Raw genomic sequence first — 14352 nt, 5'->3', positions numbered from 1 at the left:
TAGATCTATTTTACATGAGAAAGGAGAATACTGATTCCGATTGTACAATGTCATTGTTATATACTTTTCACATGATATGTACTAGAAGAAATGCACATTAGACTGTATAATATGGCTCACATGATGTGTCCCTGCAACAGTTACTAGATGATTTTATGCACAAATTATCAATAATCATTACAACAGAACTGGCCAAATTAAATTACATTCTTTGATATTATTTACTGGTTCCCAGTTTTGGAGTAGTCATGTAGATTCTTTTGGGGTGGGGGGGTGGTGCTGGGGTGTGGGAGAAAGTGGGATTGGGTGAGCTGCTCTTGCAGAGAGCCAGCATGGACACAACAGGCTGAATGGTCTCCTTCTGTAATGTAACTATTCTATGATGCTAAATACATGGAAATCTATATGCATTTCACAGGAGTGGCTGAAGACAAAAAAGTCTGAAAATTAGTGGCTGAAGACAAAAAGGACTATTGTGTGACAAGGCATTATGTAATTATGGCACTTTTTACGATCTGTAGTGAAATGCAAATGCTTCTGTGCCACTTAGATGGGTGGAATTATTAGACTTCAAGTGGGTAGAAACATTAGCTTTTCCTTCGTTTACCTATGGACTATAGATCAATGCATCTGTATCAGATCACCAAAGTGACCTCAGCATTTCAGCATTCAATGTCATTAGTGCATGTAATACAGGATGAAATCCATACCAACAACACATGACCTTGCTGGATTATGTATATGCAAATTAAGAAAAGGACTATGGTAGTGCTTTACACATTATTTTCCAACGTGAGCCCATTTTAGCTCACCACCATCTTCTCAAAGGTAATTAAGGATAGGCAACAAAGGCTTGCCTTGCCAGCGACGCCCACATTCCATGCATGAATATATATATTAAAAACCTCTAAGTGACTCCAGATGCCAGCAAAAACAAAACAGCAATAAAGCAATATAATAACATTTGGTGTATTATTATTAAAGTTCACGTCTTATAGATCAAATACATCACATAAATATGAAAATGTGTTTTTCAAGTACTTTGTAAAAATGCTATTTTATGTAATCATGTAGACTTCAGCCAAGCTCTCCATATTCCATGGTGACAGGAGATTCAGTGAAGCCCCTCGCCCCCAGCACACTGTAATTAGCTCATCTCCACCCCCTCCTACACTCAAACACACCTCCTTCTAACCCGCCACTACCCCACCACACACAGCAGCCTCTCTTCCCAAACCCCTTCCCCCTCACTCACTTAAGCCCTCCTTCCCCACTCAGCCCTCTTGATTTACCTGGTCTTCTGTCTCTTTCTTTTTGGCTTTGAAGTAACATGTACTATGGAGCTTAAGCCTTTAGCTAGATTTAAAAAATGAAGAACAAGAATTCTACTTACAGCAAGGAATTCTTTAAGACGGTCTTCAATGCTTCCTTTATGAATGGTGAACAAGGCAGCAGCAATTTGGTTTATAGCTTTGGCCAAACAATGAATATTGTTGCAATGTCCTGTATAGTACAATTAAACAGAAAAGTTATTTTAAAAAGTGACAGAGTAATAAGTTAAATGACTCCTTTACATGCGAAGCATTTATCGCCCACTCCTTTTAGTTGTTCCTGATTTGAGATGACAAGGTAACAAATGGGCATCAACAGAAAATCTTTGGAAATTCTTTCACTAGTTTCATCTGAATTTGAAAACCAGCATTTAATAAATGGTGCTTCAAGCTCCAAATAGATGGAAAACCACAAATACTGGAAAGCTGGAATATAGTGGGAATCATAATAGAAACCATTTATTTTTCAGATGCTTCTAAACCTGCTCCCTACTTCCTGTTAGGTGATCATTTTAATGGTCCTTTGTGCTTTCTGCACCGCTTGCAAAATTTATAGGATTATGTAACAAATTGATAATTGTTTTAAATTGGAAGATAGCTGTCAATACAAAATGGCCCTAATTGAGATTCCTATTATTAAGGACCTTTTCATGTCACTGTTCATCTGGATCAAGTCTTTGCTCTATATAGTTTGAAATAAGTCACTCAGAGCCAGGAAGTAGAACACAGCAAATAAAATCAACATTTCTTCCTTCTCCCAAATAATCAAGTTTTGGAAGGACACTAAATAAAGGCACACAGTAATACCTACTCATGCAGATTGCAGGTTGTCAAGTGGTGCACAAAGTAACTCCATTTCTTGAAGGTGGTCTAACTCATTTCATTACGTGTCACACTTTTTTGTGTTGAAATTCATTGTGCTGAGAAAAACTGCTACCTGATTCTGCAGTGCTACTTGGTTCTTGGATTAACAGATCCACTGCCTTCTACTCATACTAACGGTACATCTTCATCATACTGGCTCAAGAGCCAAATACTGAATGACCTCACCCGCATCCTTCTGATGATTCTTTATGTACTGTATTACAATGATGCTGTTGGAGTATAACCACTATCTTGTTCACCATTTGATGTCAAAGTGGCTGCCAGCAAACCCAGTATGAAATCATACCAGTTAATGCGCCAAAAGATGTAGAGAAGATTTCACATTTGTTGTGCCAGACCCCCCATTACTTCTGACATCCTTAAGGACTGGTTAGTATAGTTAGTAAATCCTCCTTGGGGAGAGAAGGGCAAATGCCTTTTTTAGCTCATAACATAGATGATGTATATAACATGCTGGAGCTGTGCCTCAACTGCCATTCCTGATAATATGTGGACACTTTGTATAACAACGGTCTGGCACATATAGGATTAATGTGGGACTGAGTACAGTACCACCCACACAGCAACGCAAGAGAATGCATGACCTACATCCAGGGCCAGTCTAGTGTTGGACAGAGCCATGTGTACCAGCAAAGCATGGAAACAGCTCCTAGCTTGTATCCTTTATTATATATTTGTAAGTAGTTCTAAGAGTCAATAAAGACTTACAGTTAACCTATGTATTACTATGGAGACTTCTTCAGACCTATCAAACTGTAACCAACACCCAACAATATGGTGGCAGCTTGTGGGAAAACTCAAGACCTCACAGAAAAAGCAGAGAAAAACTAAAATGCTGGAAGACAGAGAAAAAATTATGCAAAGCAGTCTGGCCTGAAAAGAAGCTCCAGAAGCAGAGACACAGGAAAAAAATCACAACAAAAATACTCCAAAGAAAGGCTTAGGAGCTGAAGACAAAAATTTAAACTTTCTTACTGCAGCAGAAGACTCTATTGAATCTCCTTTGCAAGTCAGCTTCTAATCGCAGAGTGCAGTCAGCAGACCTAGCAGGGATGAGTTAAATCTTTTAAAACTCCAGGGTACAGCAAACCCCGAGACATCTTTAAATAATTCAGGGTCAGAACTGCAGTTTGAAAAAACCCGTCGCTAAAACCCAACCCGAGTCACCGTCTGAACAGCGCTCAAGCTCACTTAGAAATAGGAAAAATGATTAATTAAATGATCCTGGGGAATTGGGGCTTCTAAGCTCGGCTGAGAGAAAGCAAAAGCCAGGATTCAACAAATTTGCGACATAAGGTAAAACCCTGCGCAAGAGAACTCTGCAGGCAGTCGATCCAGGCAGCCACTGTTGAAATTTTTTTTCAACAGGAGCACGATAGCCATTGTAGTGGAGCCCACCAAAACTGGCAAGCGCGGGAAATCCATTTGTCTCCAAGTGAACGGCAACGTCATCTTGAAATTCAGAAAGCTCTTAAAGCAGAACCTAGAGTTTGAAAAATTTAACCATGAATCAGAATTCCACACTACCAAATTAATTTGAAATAATCGAAAGCCCAGGTCAACCACATAATCGGGGGCTTTGGAGGAAAATATTCTTAAGATACAGCATCGCTTCAAGTTTAGACAAAAAAAAAATCAGAAGCAGAGCAGGTTAACACATTGCTTTACTCAACAGGACCGACTACGGACGACATTATTGTAAGACAGGGAATCGATGAATCATCTGCTAAATTGGAAGTACTAAAATCATTCGACAATTATTTTAATCTAAGAAGCAATAAAATACTCAAAAGAGCTAAATTTAACAAGCCAAGTCCAGTAGTCAGGAGAACCTGTTGATTCATTCAGCAATGATCTGTACAGGATGGCAGAAGGTTGCGAAACAGAAAAGTGGTAGGAGTAGCAGACAACACACTCTCTGACCTTATGCAAGCAAAGGAAGACCTAACCCTATAAAAGGCAATCAGTTAGGCAGTCAGAACTCAGTGAACAGCACAGAATCATCTTAAGGGGAGAAAATAAACAATGGTGCAGAGGCTAACCCATAGTTCAGCCAGTTAAGCAAAGACACAGGGACACTCCAGGCCAGGGAAAGCAATACCCGAACTGGCCAGCACAGCAACCATGCCAATACTGTGGAACAAAGCACAGGTGAGATAAATGTCCTGCAATCTCAGGCCAATGCTTTCAGTGCAACAGAATTGGACACTACGGCAAACTGTGCAAGACAAAAACTCCGAAATGCACAGAAGGCCCAAGAGATCGTTCATGAGGTCAAGACTTCAAGCCTGACACGCAGTCATGCTTCTTGTGCAAGGTCAAAGATCTTGGTTTTTCATTTTGGAATGTGGACATTTCAGTCAATGGCCATTTAACAAATTTTAAATTAGACACAAGAGCCAGCGTAACAGTCTGTCAGGCGAAGAACCGTGGTTGGTGACCTAGCGACTGATGCTGCCCATAACATCCCTATACGTAGTAGGAGGCTTAAGCTCCAAGTAAAAGGCACCCTTCAGGCGACACTGAGATACAAAGAATAAAACAATCTGTGAGAGCCTCTGTGATCCACAACCAGGACTGTTCATTGCTAAGACGCAAAGCCTGTGTTGAACTTAACCGGTTAGAGGGGGTTGATTAGCTTGGCCAGCAAGTGCCTAGATCCAAGTACAAATGCAAGATCCTGAAACTCTTTCACAGAACTGAGGGGCATGAACAGCACATACAGTATCTCACAAGGATGCTAAACCAGTGTGGCTATTCACACCACCCACTCATGAAGCAGGTGCACCAGCAGCTGGACAAGATGACAAACATGGGGGTCAACTCCCCAGTCTCACATCCAACCAACTGTTCTGGGATGGTCCCAGTCCCAAAACCAAGGGGGTCCATTCGTATCCGCGTCGACCTGACACAGCTTAATAAAGCCGTAGCCAGAGAAGTGCATCCCAGTGGATGAAAGTCTGACTAAATTCTCAAAGAGCACGGTATTTTCAGAATTGGACGTAAATAGTGGCTTTTGGAAACTCCTTCTTGACAAAGATTCCAGGCTGCTGACAACATTTATTACTCACTTCGGCAGCTTCTGCTTTAACTGCCTGCTGTTTGGAATCACGTCAGCACCAGAAATATTCCAACGTATAATGTTGGCTATTTTGCAGGGCATATGGGGGGGTAATTTGCCATGTGGATGACGTATTGATTCATGGTGCAATGGTGGATGAACATGACAAGAAGCTCTCAGCACTCAGAGTGCCTGCAGGAAGCAGGGCTGATGCTGAATGACAAATTAGTGTTTTCCAAAACATCAATTCGATTCCTGGGCCACATCATCAGGCATCATGGCAGACCCACAAAAAAAAAATCAAGGTCATCAGTGAGATCCCAGATCCAACCTCAATTCCAGACCTCCAGCAATTCTTGGAGACTGAACCAGCTGGCAAAATTTTTACTGAATTTGGCCAGATCGCAGAACCCTTGAGGCATCTACTTAAGAAAGACCAAGCATGGTGTTGGGACTCATCAAGAGCAAGCATTCACTCGCATCAAGATACTACTATGCGCAGATATTCTGGACCATTCTGGCCCACTACAACTCAGCCTTTCCCACCACCATAGCAGCGAATGCTTCATTGACATACCTAGGGGCAGTCCTGTTCCAGGAACAACCGGAAGGAAGTGGCCGTTCTGTGTACTATGCATCCAGACAGCTGTCAGACATGGAGATGAGATACGCCGTCATAGAAAAGGAAGCCCTTGCAGTCACATGGGGTGCAAGAAGTTCTCAGACTATATCATCGGCTTCAAGGGTACAATCGACTACAAGCCACTAGTCTCCTTTTTGGATGAGAAGGAGCTAGCTAAGATGCCTCCCAGAATCCAGAGGTTTCACCTGTGCCTCATGAGGCATGCCTATGAGACAGTATATGTCCAAAGAAAAAACCAGACAAGAGCAGCCACTTTCAAGGGCCACAGTGGGCCTCCTGACATAACAGGATGTCAATCTCATCAAACTAGAAGCGTACTTCCAAGCGAAAAGGAGACACCTGCCAGTGACCACAAAAACTCCAACAGATCCACCAGGAACAAATGCATGATGAGTGTGCCCACATCCACAAGACATTGCCAACAAAGACGCCCTCAGCAGAGACCAAATGGACAGACCACGAAAACCTGGTTTGATCAACAAAAACACTTTATGATTATAGATGAGCTCCTGATCTACGATGAGCCGCCAGTCATCCCAGTCTCCCTGCAGCTAGAGATCCTTCAAAAAAATACACCAGGGCCACCTGACAATCACCAACTGTCGAGCAGAGGCCCAATCCGCTGTCTGGTGGCTAGGCATTTCAGAGGCAATTGAAGGGGCCATTATGAATTGCTAGGTTTGTGCGTTACACAGGCAGGACCAAAGAGAGCCCCTCATCCCCACACAGTTCCCTACCAAGCTGGGTGTGGATCTGTTTGTCTTCAACAGCAAATCATTCCTCATAGTGGTGGACTACTTCTTCAGATGGATTGAGGTGAAACAACTCTATATGACTACCACAGAGGCAGTAATTAGGGCACTAAAAGATGTTCGCAAGCCATGACATCTCAGACAAGATTGTGTCCGATATTTCCTTCATCCATAAATTTACAGCATGAATGACAAAACAACTATATAATTGAAAGCAGTATTATCGTGAATTAGGACCATTTTACATGGTATCCAATGCAGACACTTAACTCTATTGCTTGATTTGAACCTATATTTCCTTATATCAATATTGCCTCATTGGAATTCTCCAAATTATTTTGTATATACGACTTCTTAACTAAAGCATCATAGGTATCCGAGGTACTCAATTTTTGGCCAGGGGCTACAACTCGAGTGTTGATATTCTAGAAGTTCACTTCAATAAGCCCACCAAAAGGTGGTAACAATTGACCAGAATAGGACTAGAACTAGGGTTAGAGAAGCTTACCTTCTGCAAAGTCCAAAGCTGAACCATGAGCAGGGCCTAGGAGTGATGTCAACATACAACTTGCAATTTAAAAAAAAATCCCACACTTCTAAATCAGCTCTGAATGCTGGAAGCTTTCCCAACAACATTCTCTATGTAGCTTAGAAGGAAACCTACAAATTCTTTCCACCATTTTGAACAACTTCCTTTAACCAGTTCAATAATACCCAGCAAAGTGACATAAGATACCGACTCTCAAATATTATTGTCCACAGACCACTTAAGCAAGGCAAAAGACTTTGTAGGCCAGCTACTGGTCCTATCCCACCGGCTTTCACTTGCCATTGAAAAAAAACCTGAGAATTATCAGGAAGAATGGTGTCTTATCAAAAGCAGTGCCAGTGAGGTGATGTCTGCTTCCAAGCTGGATAGCTTCAGGTTCACGTCTAACTCTACGTTCAGCTGGTTTCTCATTTTGTTTTCAGCCCCACAAATGTTGAAAATCTGATCTTGCAGTTGTGCGTTGTAACAGTAACATAAATCTTGCTTATAAAACTACATTATTGTTGCTTGCGCTTATGACGACTCGTGCCACGCACACAGGAGCTGGTCTGGTTATGTGGTGTCATGCAAGTGGTGACGATGAGGGTTCTAGTTTGTCTGCCATATGGCCTTGGTGGTTGTGCATCAGTGACTTGCATTTTGGACGAGCCTCCAGAGTACCTGTAGGACCTTCACAAACCATACTTGGAGAACCACTGGCATAATAAACCTACAATTTCTTGAAAAGTTCCATAAAAACTCTTCTAACCATCCTAATTTTGGTAGATTCTGTTGTGTTCAGTCTTGAATCGGTCAGTCCAGGAGCTCTGAATCAGGAAATTTGAGCACTGCATGGAGACTTAACTGACATGGCAATGCAATGCATTTCTGTTCTGAACTTGCAACAGTGTCCCCCTAATCTCAAGAAAGAATCCAAATGTTGGCAGCCAGTATATGCATGGAAGGGTACGTGCAGGTTGTCATTGTTTGCATGACACCAGGCCACTTTGCACCAACAGGATTAGGATGGCAAGATTAAACCAACACTAGAAGAAATGCAACATTATGCTGCGATCTGTCGTGGAGGCTCAAAGATCTCACGGATAGTACGATGAACAAATATGTACCTGAAATTTCCTTATGCTCATGTTTCTCCCCTTTGCCTTGAATGAGTATTTCAACTGCTCCAACAAAATTATATATAAAACTAAATTTCACCATTTCTATCATGTAACCTCTTCACCAGAAACTCCAATCCAATGCACCGTCAGTACAGTCCATTAATGAAGTGATCAGCAGTATTTTGTATGAATGGATGTTGAACTAATTCTTGGGATCAGTTTCATAGCTGGCCTGCTTTGTTCTTTCCTGAACTGTAGTATTGGAATTTCTATACAGATCAAAGTTACAGCCTTTCACCGTGGTGCTTGAAATTGAACAAGTGCTTACCCAATAGAGTTGATGGAAATGTCAACATTGACTCCAAGAGAAAAAGATTTTGGCTAATATCCAGAGGCTAATCCAAAGTATCCCCTTTCTGACAGTTAGCACACTTCCGCTTATGGAGGTAGAAAGAGACAACCCTATTCCAATAAGAGTCACATGACTTGTATTTTGCACCTAAATTGAGATGCTGACTCGAGTGCTCCAAACTTATTAGTGTGGAATAGTTCTCCGCATGCCATAGAAATCTTTTGCACGATAAAGGTAGTAGTTTGGCAAAAGACAATGGATGCTGCCAGTTTCAAAAATGCTTATTGACAGTTGATGCAAATTTTATACCCAACATAAAGCAGAAATCAAATTTTCTCAAAGCTATTAAGCTGAATCAAAAATAACTTCTGTAAAAGTTTAAATCCATAGGCCAAAATCAAATATGCAGGTACCACAAAAAAAAAGTTTTTCACACTGACAAAAATCAAGATGAATGACTAGTATCAATAACAGAAATATGAACCAAAGGTGCCATGTGGCTCGGGATGGGAGGGCTGAAAAAGCATATGCTTATGACTTTACAATTCATCAGCTCTAAAATTATCAGCAATTTCCTTCACTGATATGCTAATTACATAGTGTGTTGCATGGCAATATGAATTTACAGATTAACGGCCTATAATACAAATAAACTCTATACGTCAACATTTTAAAAAATCTAAACCAGATAGGCTTCACTTTGAAATAATCAAATACATGTTTTGTTAAATGTTAAATTTATTTTTGAAGTGATGAAAACCAACATTACATCAGCAGATATTCAACAATAGGATGTTACAATGATGGCATATAGATCTTAAATCTTTACATTAATCACTTTGCCCTCAACGTCCCACACTGGGTGATCAGTGCTTACCTTCAATAGCAGGACTGTACTGGGACATGACATTGCTGGCTAGAGTTGGAAGCGAAACAGCAACAAACACCATAAGGAGGCAGGCAATTTTATATTCTTCCTCTGGACTAATATTCTCTGTAAAGAGTCGAAAGAGAATATTAATTAAAACTACAACTTGTAATACATTCACAAAACAATTACTTAAAATTACATGTTAATCACTCTTTCCTAACCCTACTCCAATAAAAATGCCAACAAAACATGTCAAGGCTATTACACTAGGTACCAAAGTACATCATCAATGCAAGAAAGTCAAGTGTTACAATGTCCATAGCAGTTCTGATGAAAGGTGATTGACCTAAAACGTTAACTGTTTCGCTCTCCAGAAATGCTGCCAAACTTGCTGAGCATTTCCAGCATTATGACATAACATCCTGTATATATTTTACAGCATGAAGAAAATGTAAATGTAGGATGTTGCCCCAATGTTCAGAAAATATTGTCCCAAAATATCCCAAAAAACAGGAAGTTACGACTAGCACAGCTAGCAGTTAAAACTAGCACAATTAGCAGAATACAGCTCACTGAAGTGATATAATAGAACATTGATGGAAAAAGCACCAAAGATGTTTGCAGAGGGCATCTGAGCTACTTCAGCACTCTAAGTACTGCTCCAATAAGAGTTATAAGTTTTTCTCCAGATGTTGAGTATTAAATATTTGGGGAAGTTGTCAGGGTGTCAGTTCTAAAGGATGGAATTCAATTGGTAACTTGTGTCAGTAAAGGTGAATTACTTTACAATTTTGAATTTTGCACTACTATTTGAGCTTATTTGCAGGGAGAGCTGTGGAAAGGTCAATAACATAATATGGACTCAAATAGAAAATTTCTCCATTGCATGTTTACTAAATGCATCCATTGTGCCAAAAACAGGAAGTTACAAGTTTTGTTTAAAATTTAATTAAGCCTAACTTAGAGATCATAAGTAAATATTTATGGGCACACTGATACTCAGGCACAATTTCCAGCTTGTCTAACAGACAGAAACCAAAGTGAGAATCAAGAAAAGCAGCATCAGAATTGAATGGATCTTTTCTCACAATGTGTACACAGTTATGCATCGATAATTTCCAAAACAATTATAGCATCACCAATTGCAGAGTAAATTCCTATACTGCCTAAACAACATCAAAGGGGAGAATTTTCTCTGTGCTTAAAAAAGAATGGATTAATGATTTCACAACACTTTGGATAGAAAAGCTTCACACAATAAACCTCAACTCTACCTTCAGAATAGCTGAATTTCTCCATTTCTCACACCATTCATCTTTGAGTTTAGGCTGCCATATTTCTATCAAGTTGTGGGCAGTGAAAAAAAAAACTTTCACCTCGATAGCCTGGGCTGATTAAAACCCAGATTTGAAGCAAAGTGACAGTATGCTATTCCACTGGACCATCCAGTGCTTTGCTTCTATAGATTTTAATTAACTTATATATATGCATTTGCGTAAGCTAACGGACAGGGTAAGCGTGATATACACACACATACACATTTTGCCTCAAAAGCAGCGATGGCAAATCTCCATTCAATTTAAAAGTTTTAGTGTGGAAAAAAATCTACTTTTAGAGTCAATTTTCCACTGGTACCTATTGGCAGGAAAAGACTGGATGAAGCTGATTTACTGGGATGTTCCAGATAACTTTGACTCAGAAGGAAGCGGAGGAGCTCAGACTAGGTTAAAAATTTTGCAGTAGCTAAATACGTACATTTTGAAAAGAAAGACTTAAATTTATAAAGTGTCTTTCATAACCTTGAGACATACCAAACTGCCTTACAGCCAATGAACTACTTTTGAAGTGAAGTCACTGTTGTAATGTCCTGAGGAAAAGGAGATTTGGTATCTTTCTTGGGAGATTTTTAGAAAGATTATGTAATCCTGCTTGACAATGGCAAAGGGGAGAATTTTAAGATAACAGGAATCCTCAGGACTACATTACCTAAATGAGGAAGTGCCCAAACGAGATATTTTAAGTAGGTTTTGAATCTTTACACCAATGAAGCAAAAACTTATATACATACATATATATATATATATATATATATATATATAGATACACGCATACACATTATGTGGCCATTTCAGAGGGTACTTGGAATTAAACAAATGCAAGATCAGGTAGAGGTGACAGATTCATACACTGAAAGAAGTGAATGTATTATCACCAAGTTTGTGGATGACACAAAAATAGGTGGAAAGGCAAGTGGTGAGGATGACAGTCTATAGAGGGATATAGACAGGTTAAGTGAGTGGGCAAAAACTTGGCAAATGGAATGTAATGTGGGAAAATGTGAGGTTATGCACTTTGGCAGGGAGAATAGAGGAGCTGAATATTATTTAAATGGAGAAAGACTGCAGAAAGCTGCAGCACAGAGGGATTTGGGGGTCCTCGTGCATGAATCACAAAAAGCTAGCATACAAGTTCAGCAGGTAATAGGGAAGGCAATTGGAATGTTCACTTTTATTTCAAAGGGAATGGAGTATAAAAATAGGGAAGTCTTGCTAAAACTATACAAGGCACTGGTTAGACCACACAAAACTGTGAACCAGTTTTGGTCCCTTTATCCAAGGAAAGGTATACTGGCATTGGAGGCAGTCCAGAGAAGGTTCACTAGGGTGATCCCAGGTATGGAGGGATTTTCTTATGAGGAGAGGTCGAGTAGGTTGGGCGTGTACTCATTGGAGTTTAGAAGAATGACAGGCAACATTATTGAAACATATAAGATTCTTAGGTTGCTTGACAGATGCTGAGAGGCTGTTTCCCCTTCTGGGAGAGTGTAGGGCATAATCTGAGAGAAAGGGGTTGCCCATTTAAGACAGAGATGAGGAGGAATTTCTTCTCAGAGAGTGGCGCATCTGTGGAATTCTTTACTGCAGAGGGCTATAGAGGCTGGGTCGTTAAGTATATTCAAGGCTGAGATAGACAGATCTTCAACAATAAGGGAATCAAAGGTTATGGGGAAAAGGCAGGAAAGTGGAGTTGAGGATTATCAGATCAGCCGTGATCTCATTGAATGGCGGAGCAGACTCGATGGGCCGAATGGCCTACTTCTGCTCCTATGTCTTATTTAAGTTTTTCATCAGGATCATCAATAACACCTAAATGAAAAGTGGTTAGTTCTGAGATTTTGGCCTACAATATTTGTCAATTTGTCATTTCCTTCTGGAACATTTGGAATTACTCAAGGACTTGATGAATTTTCCACCTGTGTGAACTGCCAACTTACTTTTTAAACTTCTTACAAAGAATTTGAGTAAAGTTGCATGATGTTGTTACATTGAAGCCATGTAGCGGAGCTTTGCAGGCCGCAAACAACCAAAGACAAAGCACGAGCCCACCGTCTTACTTTTGTGTCACTAATTTGACACAAAAGTATCCTAACTTAAGTTACAGATAGATTTAGAATTTTCAAACTGCCAAATTCCTACAGGTGAATATAATGGAGAAAATCTAGCACAAATGGCAAGTGCTTTCATGGTCTCTTTTCTCCCTCTCAACCCTGCTTGAAACCTATGATCATCCTGCAAACTCCACACTTTCAGATTCCAGCCTCTTGAAGATCTGCCCCCATCTTTCACCCTATCTTTAGATCGCTGGCAGTGTTTTCAGCCACTTAAGCCCTACCCTCTGGAATTCCTTCCCTAAAACCCTCTACCTCTCTCCCCTCTTTAAGACTCTTTTTAAAACACATCTCTTTAATCAAGCTTATAGTCACCCCTCCTACTCTTTCCTTCTTCAGTGCAACATTTGATTTTCCTTGTGCCTCTGTTAAGGATCTTGGGATGTTTTTCCTACTTTAAAGGTCAATTATAAATGCACATTGTTGATCCACCAGGGCTTTATGAACCAGATAGGCATATTTTGCAGGTCATCCATAGCCCCGAGACCGTAATCTGGGTATTTATGGGTACAAGAACAGACTCCCACTGTTAGCGTTCCGCCCCATTTCCACAGATGTCAATTCAATTCTCCAGACAGCAATGCCATCAAAAACAAAAATAATACATGGTTTTGGCAGCAAAAACATGCTGTGAAATAATTACATTGAATGAGTTCTGCTAGTTAATGTCTTTAAAATTAATTTAATAATTTTAGCACATGAATAAAGTTGAACCTACAAAGTTCCTCTCACTAACATCTGGGAGCTGGGCCAAAATTGGAAGAGCTGTCCACAGACTAGTCAAGAAATGGCCTGGCACAATCAAACTCGCAGAATTATACTTCCCAGCCCATGTTCCAGACTCCTCCACCACCATATAAGATAAAGGGAAAATACTGCGGGTGCTGTAAATTTGAAACGAAAACAAAAAATGCTGGAAAAACTCAGCAGGTCTGACAGCATCTGTGGCGAGAAACATTAACTTTGTCTTTCTCTCCACAGATGCTGAGTTTATCCAGCATTTTTTTTGTTTGTTTTCCTCCACCGCCATCACTGGGTAATCATGTCCTACCAGCAGGACACACCCACCAAAAGCAGTGGCACAGTGGAATACAATCATGGAGGAGTGGTCCTGGGAGTCTTCAACATTGACTCTGGACTGCATAAAGTCTCCTGACTTCAGATTGAACACAGGCAAGAAAACCTCCTGATTACCAACCTACTGCCCTCCCTCAGCAGATGAATCAGTACTCCTCCATTTGAACATCACTTGGAAGCAGCACCGAGCCTAGCATGGGCACAGCATGCATTCTGGATGTGGGACTTCAATGTCTATTGAGTCAGTCAGCAAAACTATGGACTGAGCCTTGACTAGCCACA

General features: G+C 40.4%; 1 protein-coding gene across 2 annotated transcripts in view; it reads right to left on the bottom strand.

Moving 5' to 3' along the window:
* The window catches only part of nckap1 (NCK-associated protein 1), a 210791-nt gene that overhangs the window by 17337 nt on the left and 179102 nt on the right, over positions 1–14352 (bottom strand). For both annotated transcript variants that reach the window (XM_078551916.1, XM_078551917.1), the window contains exons 28-29: positions 9552–9668; positions 1394–1503 (exon numbers count right to left, since the gene is read on the bottom strand). In XM_078551916.1, coding sequence (XP_078408042.1) covers positions 1394–1503; positions 9552–9668 — 227 coding nt within the window. The remainder of the gene's footprint in view (positions 1–1393; positions 1504–9551; positions 9669–14352) is intronic.

This window comes from Cetorhinus maximus, chromosome 11 (assembly GCF_964194155.1).
Source record: "Cetorhinus maximus chromosome 11, sCetMax3.hap1.1, whole genome shotgun sequence".
NCBI classification, from domain to species: Eukaryota; Metazoa; Chordata; class Chondrichthyes; order Lamniformes; family Cetorhinidae; genus Cetorhinus; species Cetorhinus maximus.
Note: the sequence above shows the minus strand (reverse complement) of the source record. Positions and strands in the feature narration are given on the sequence as shown.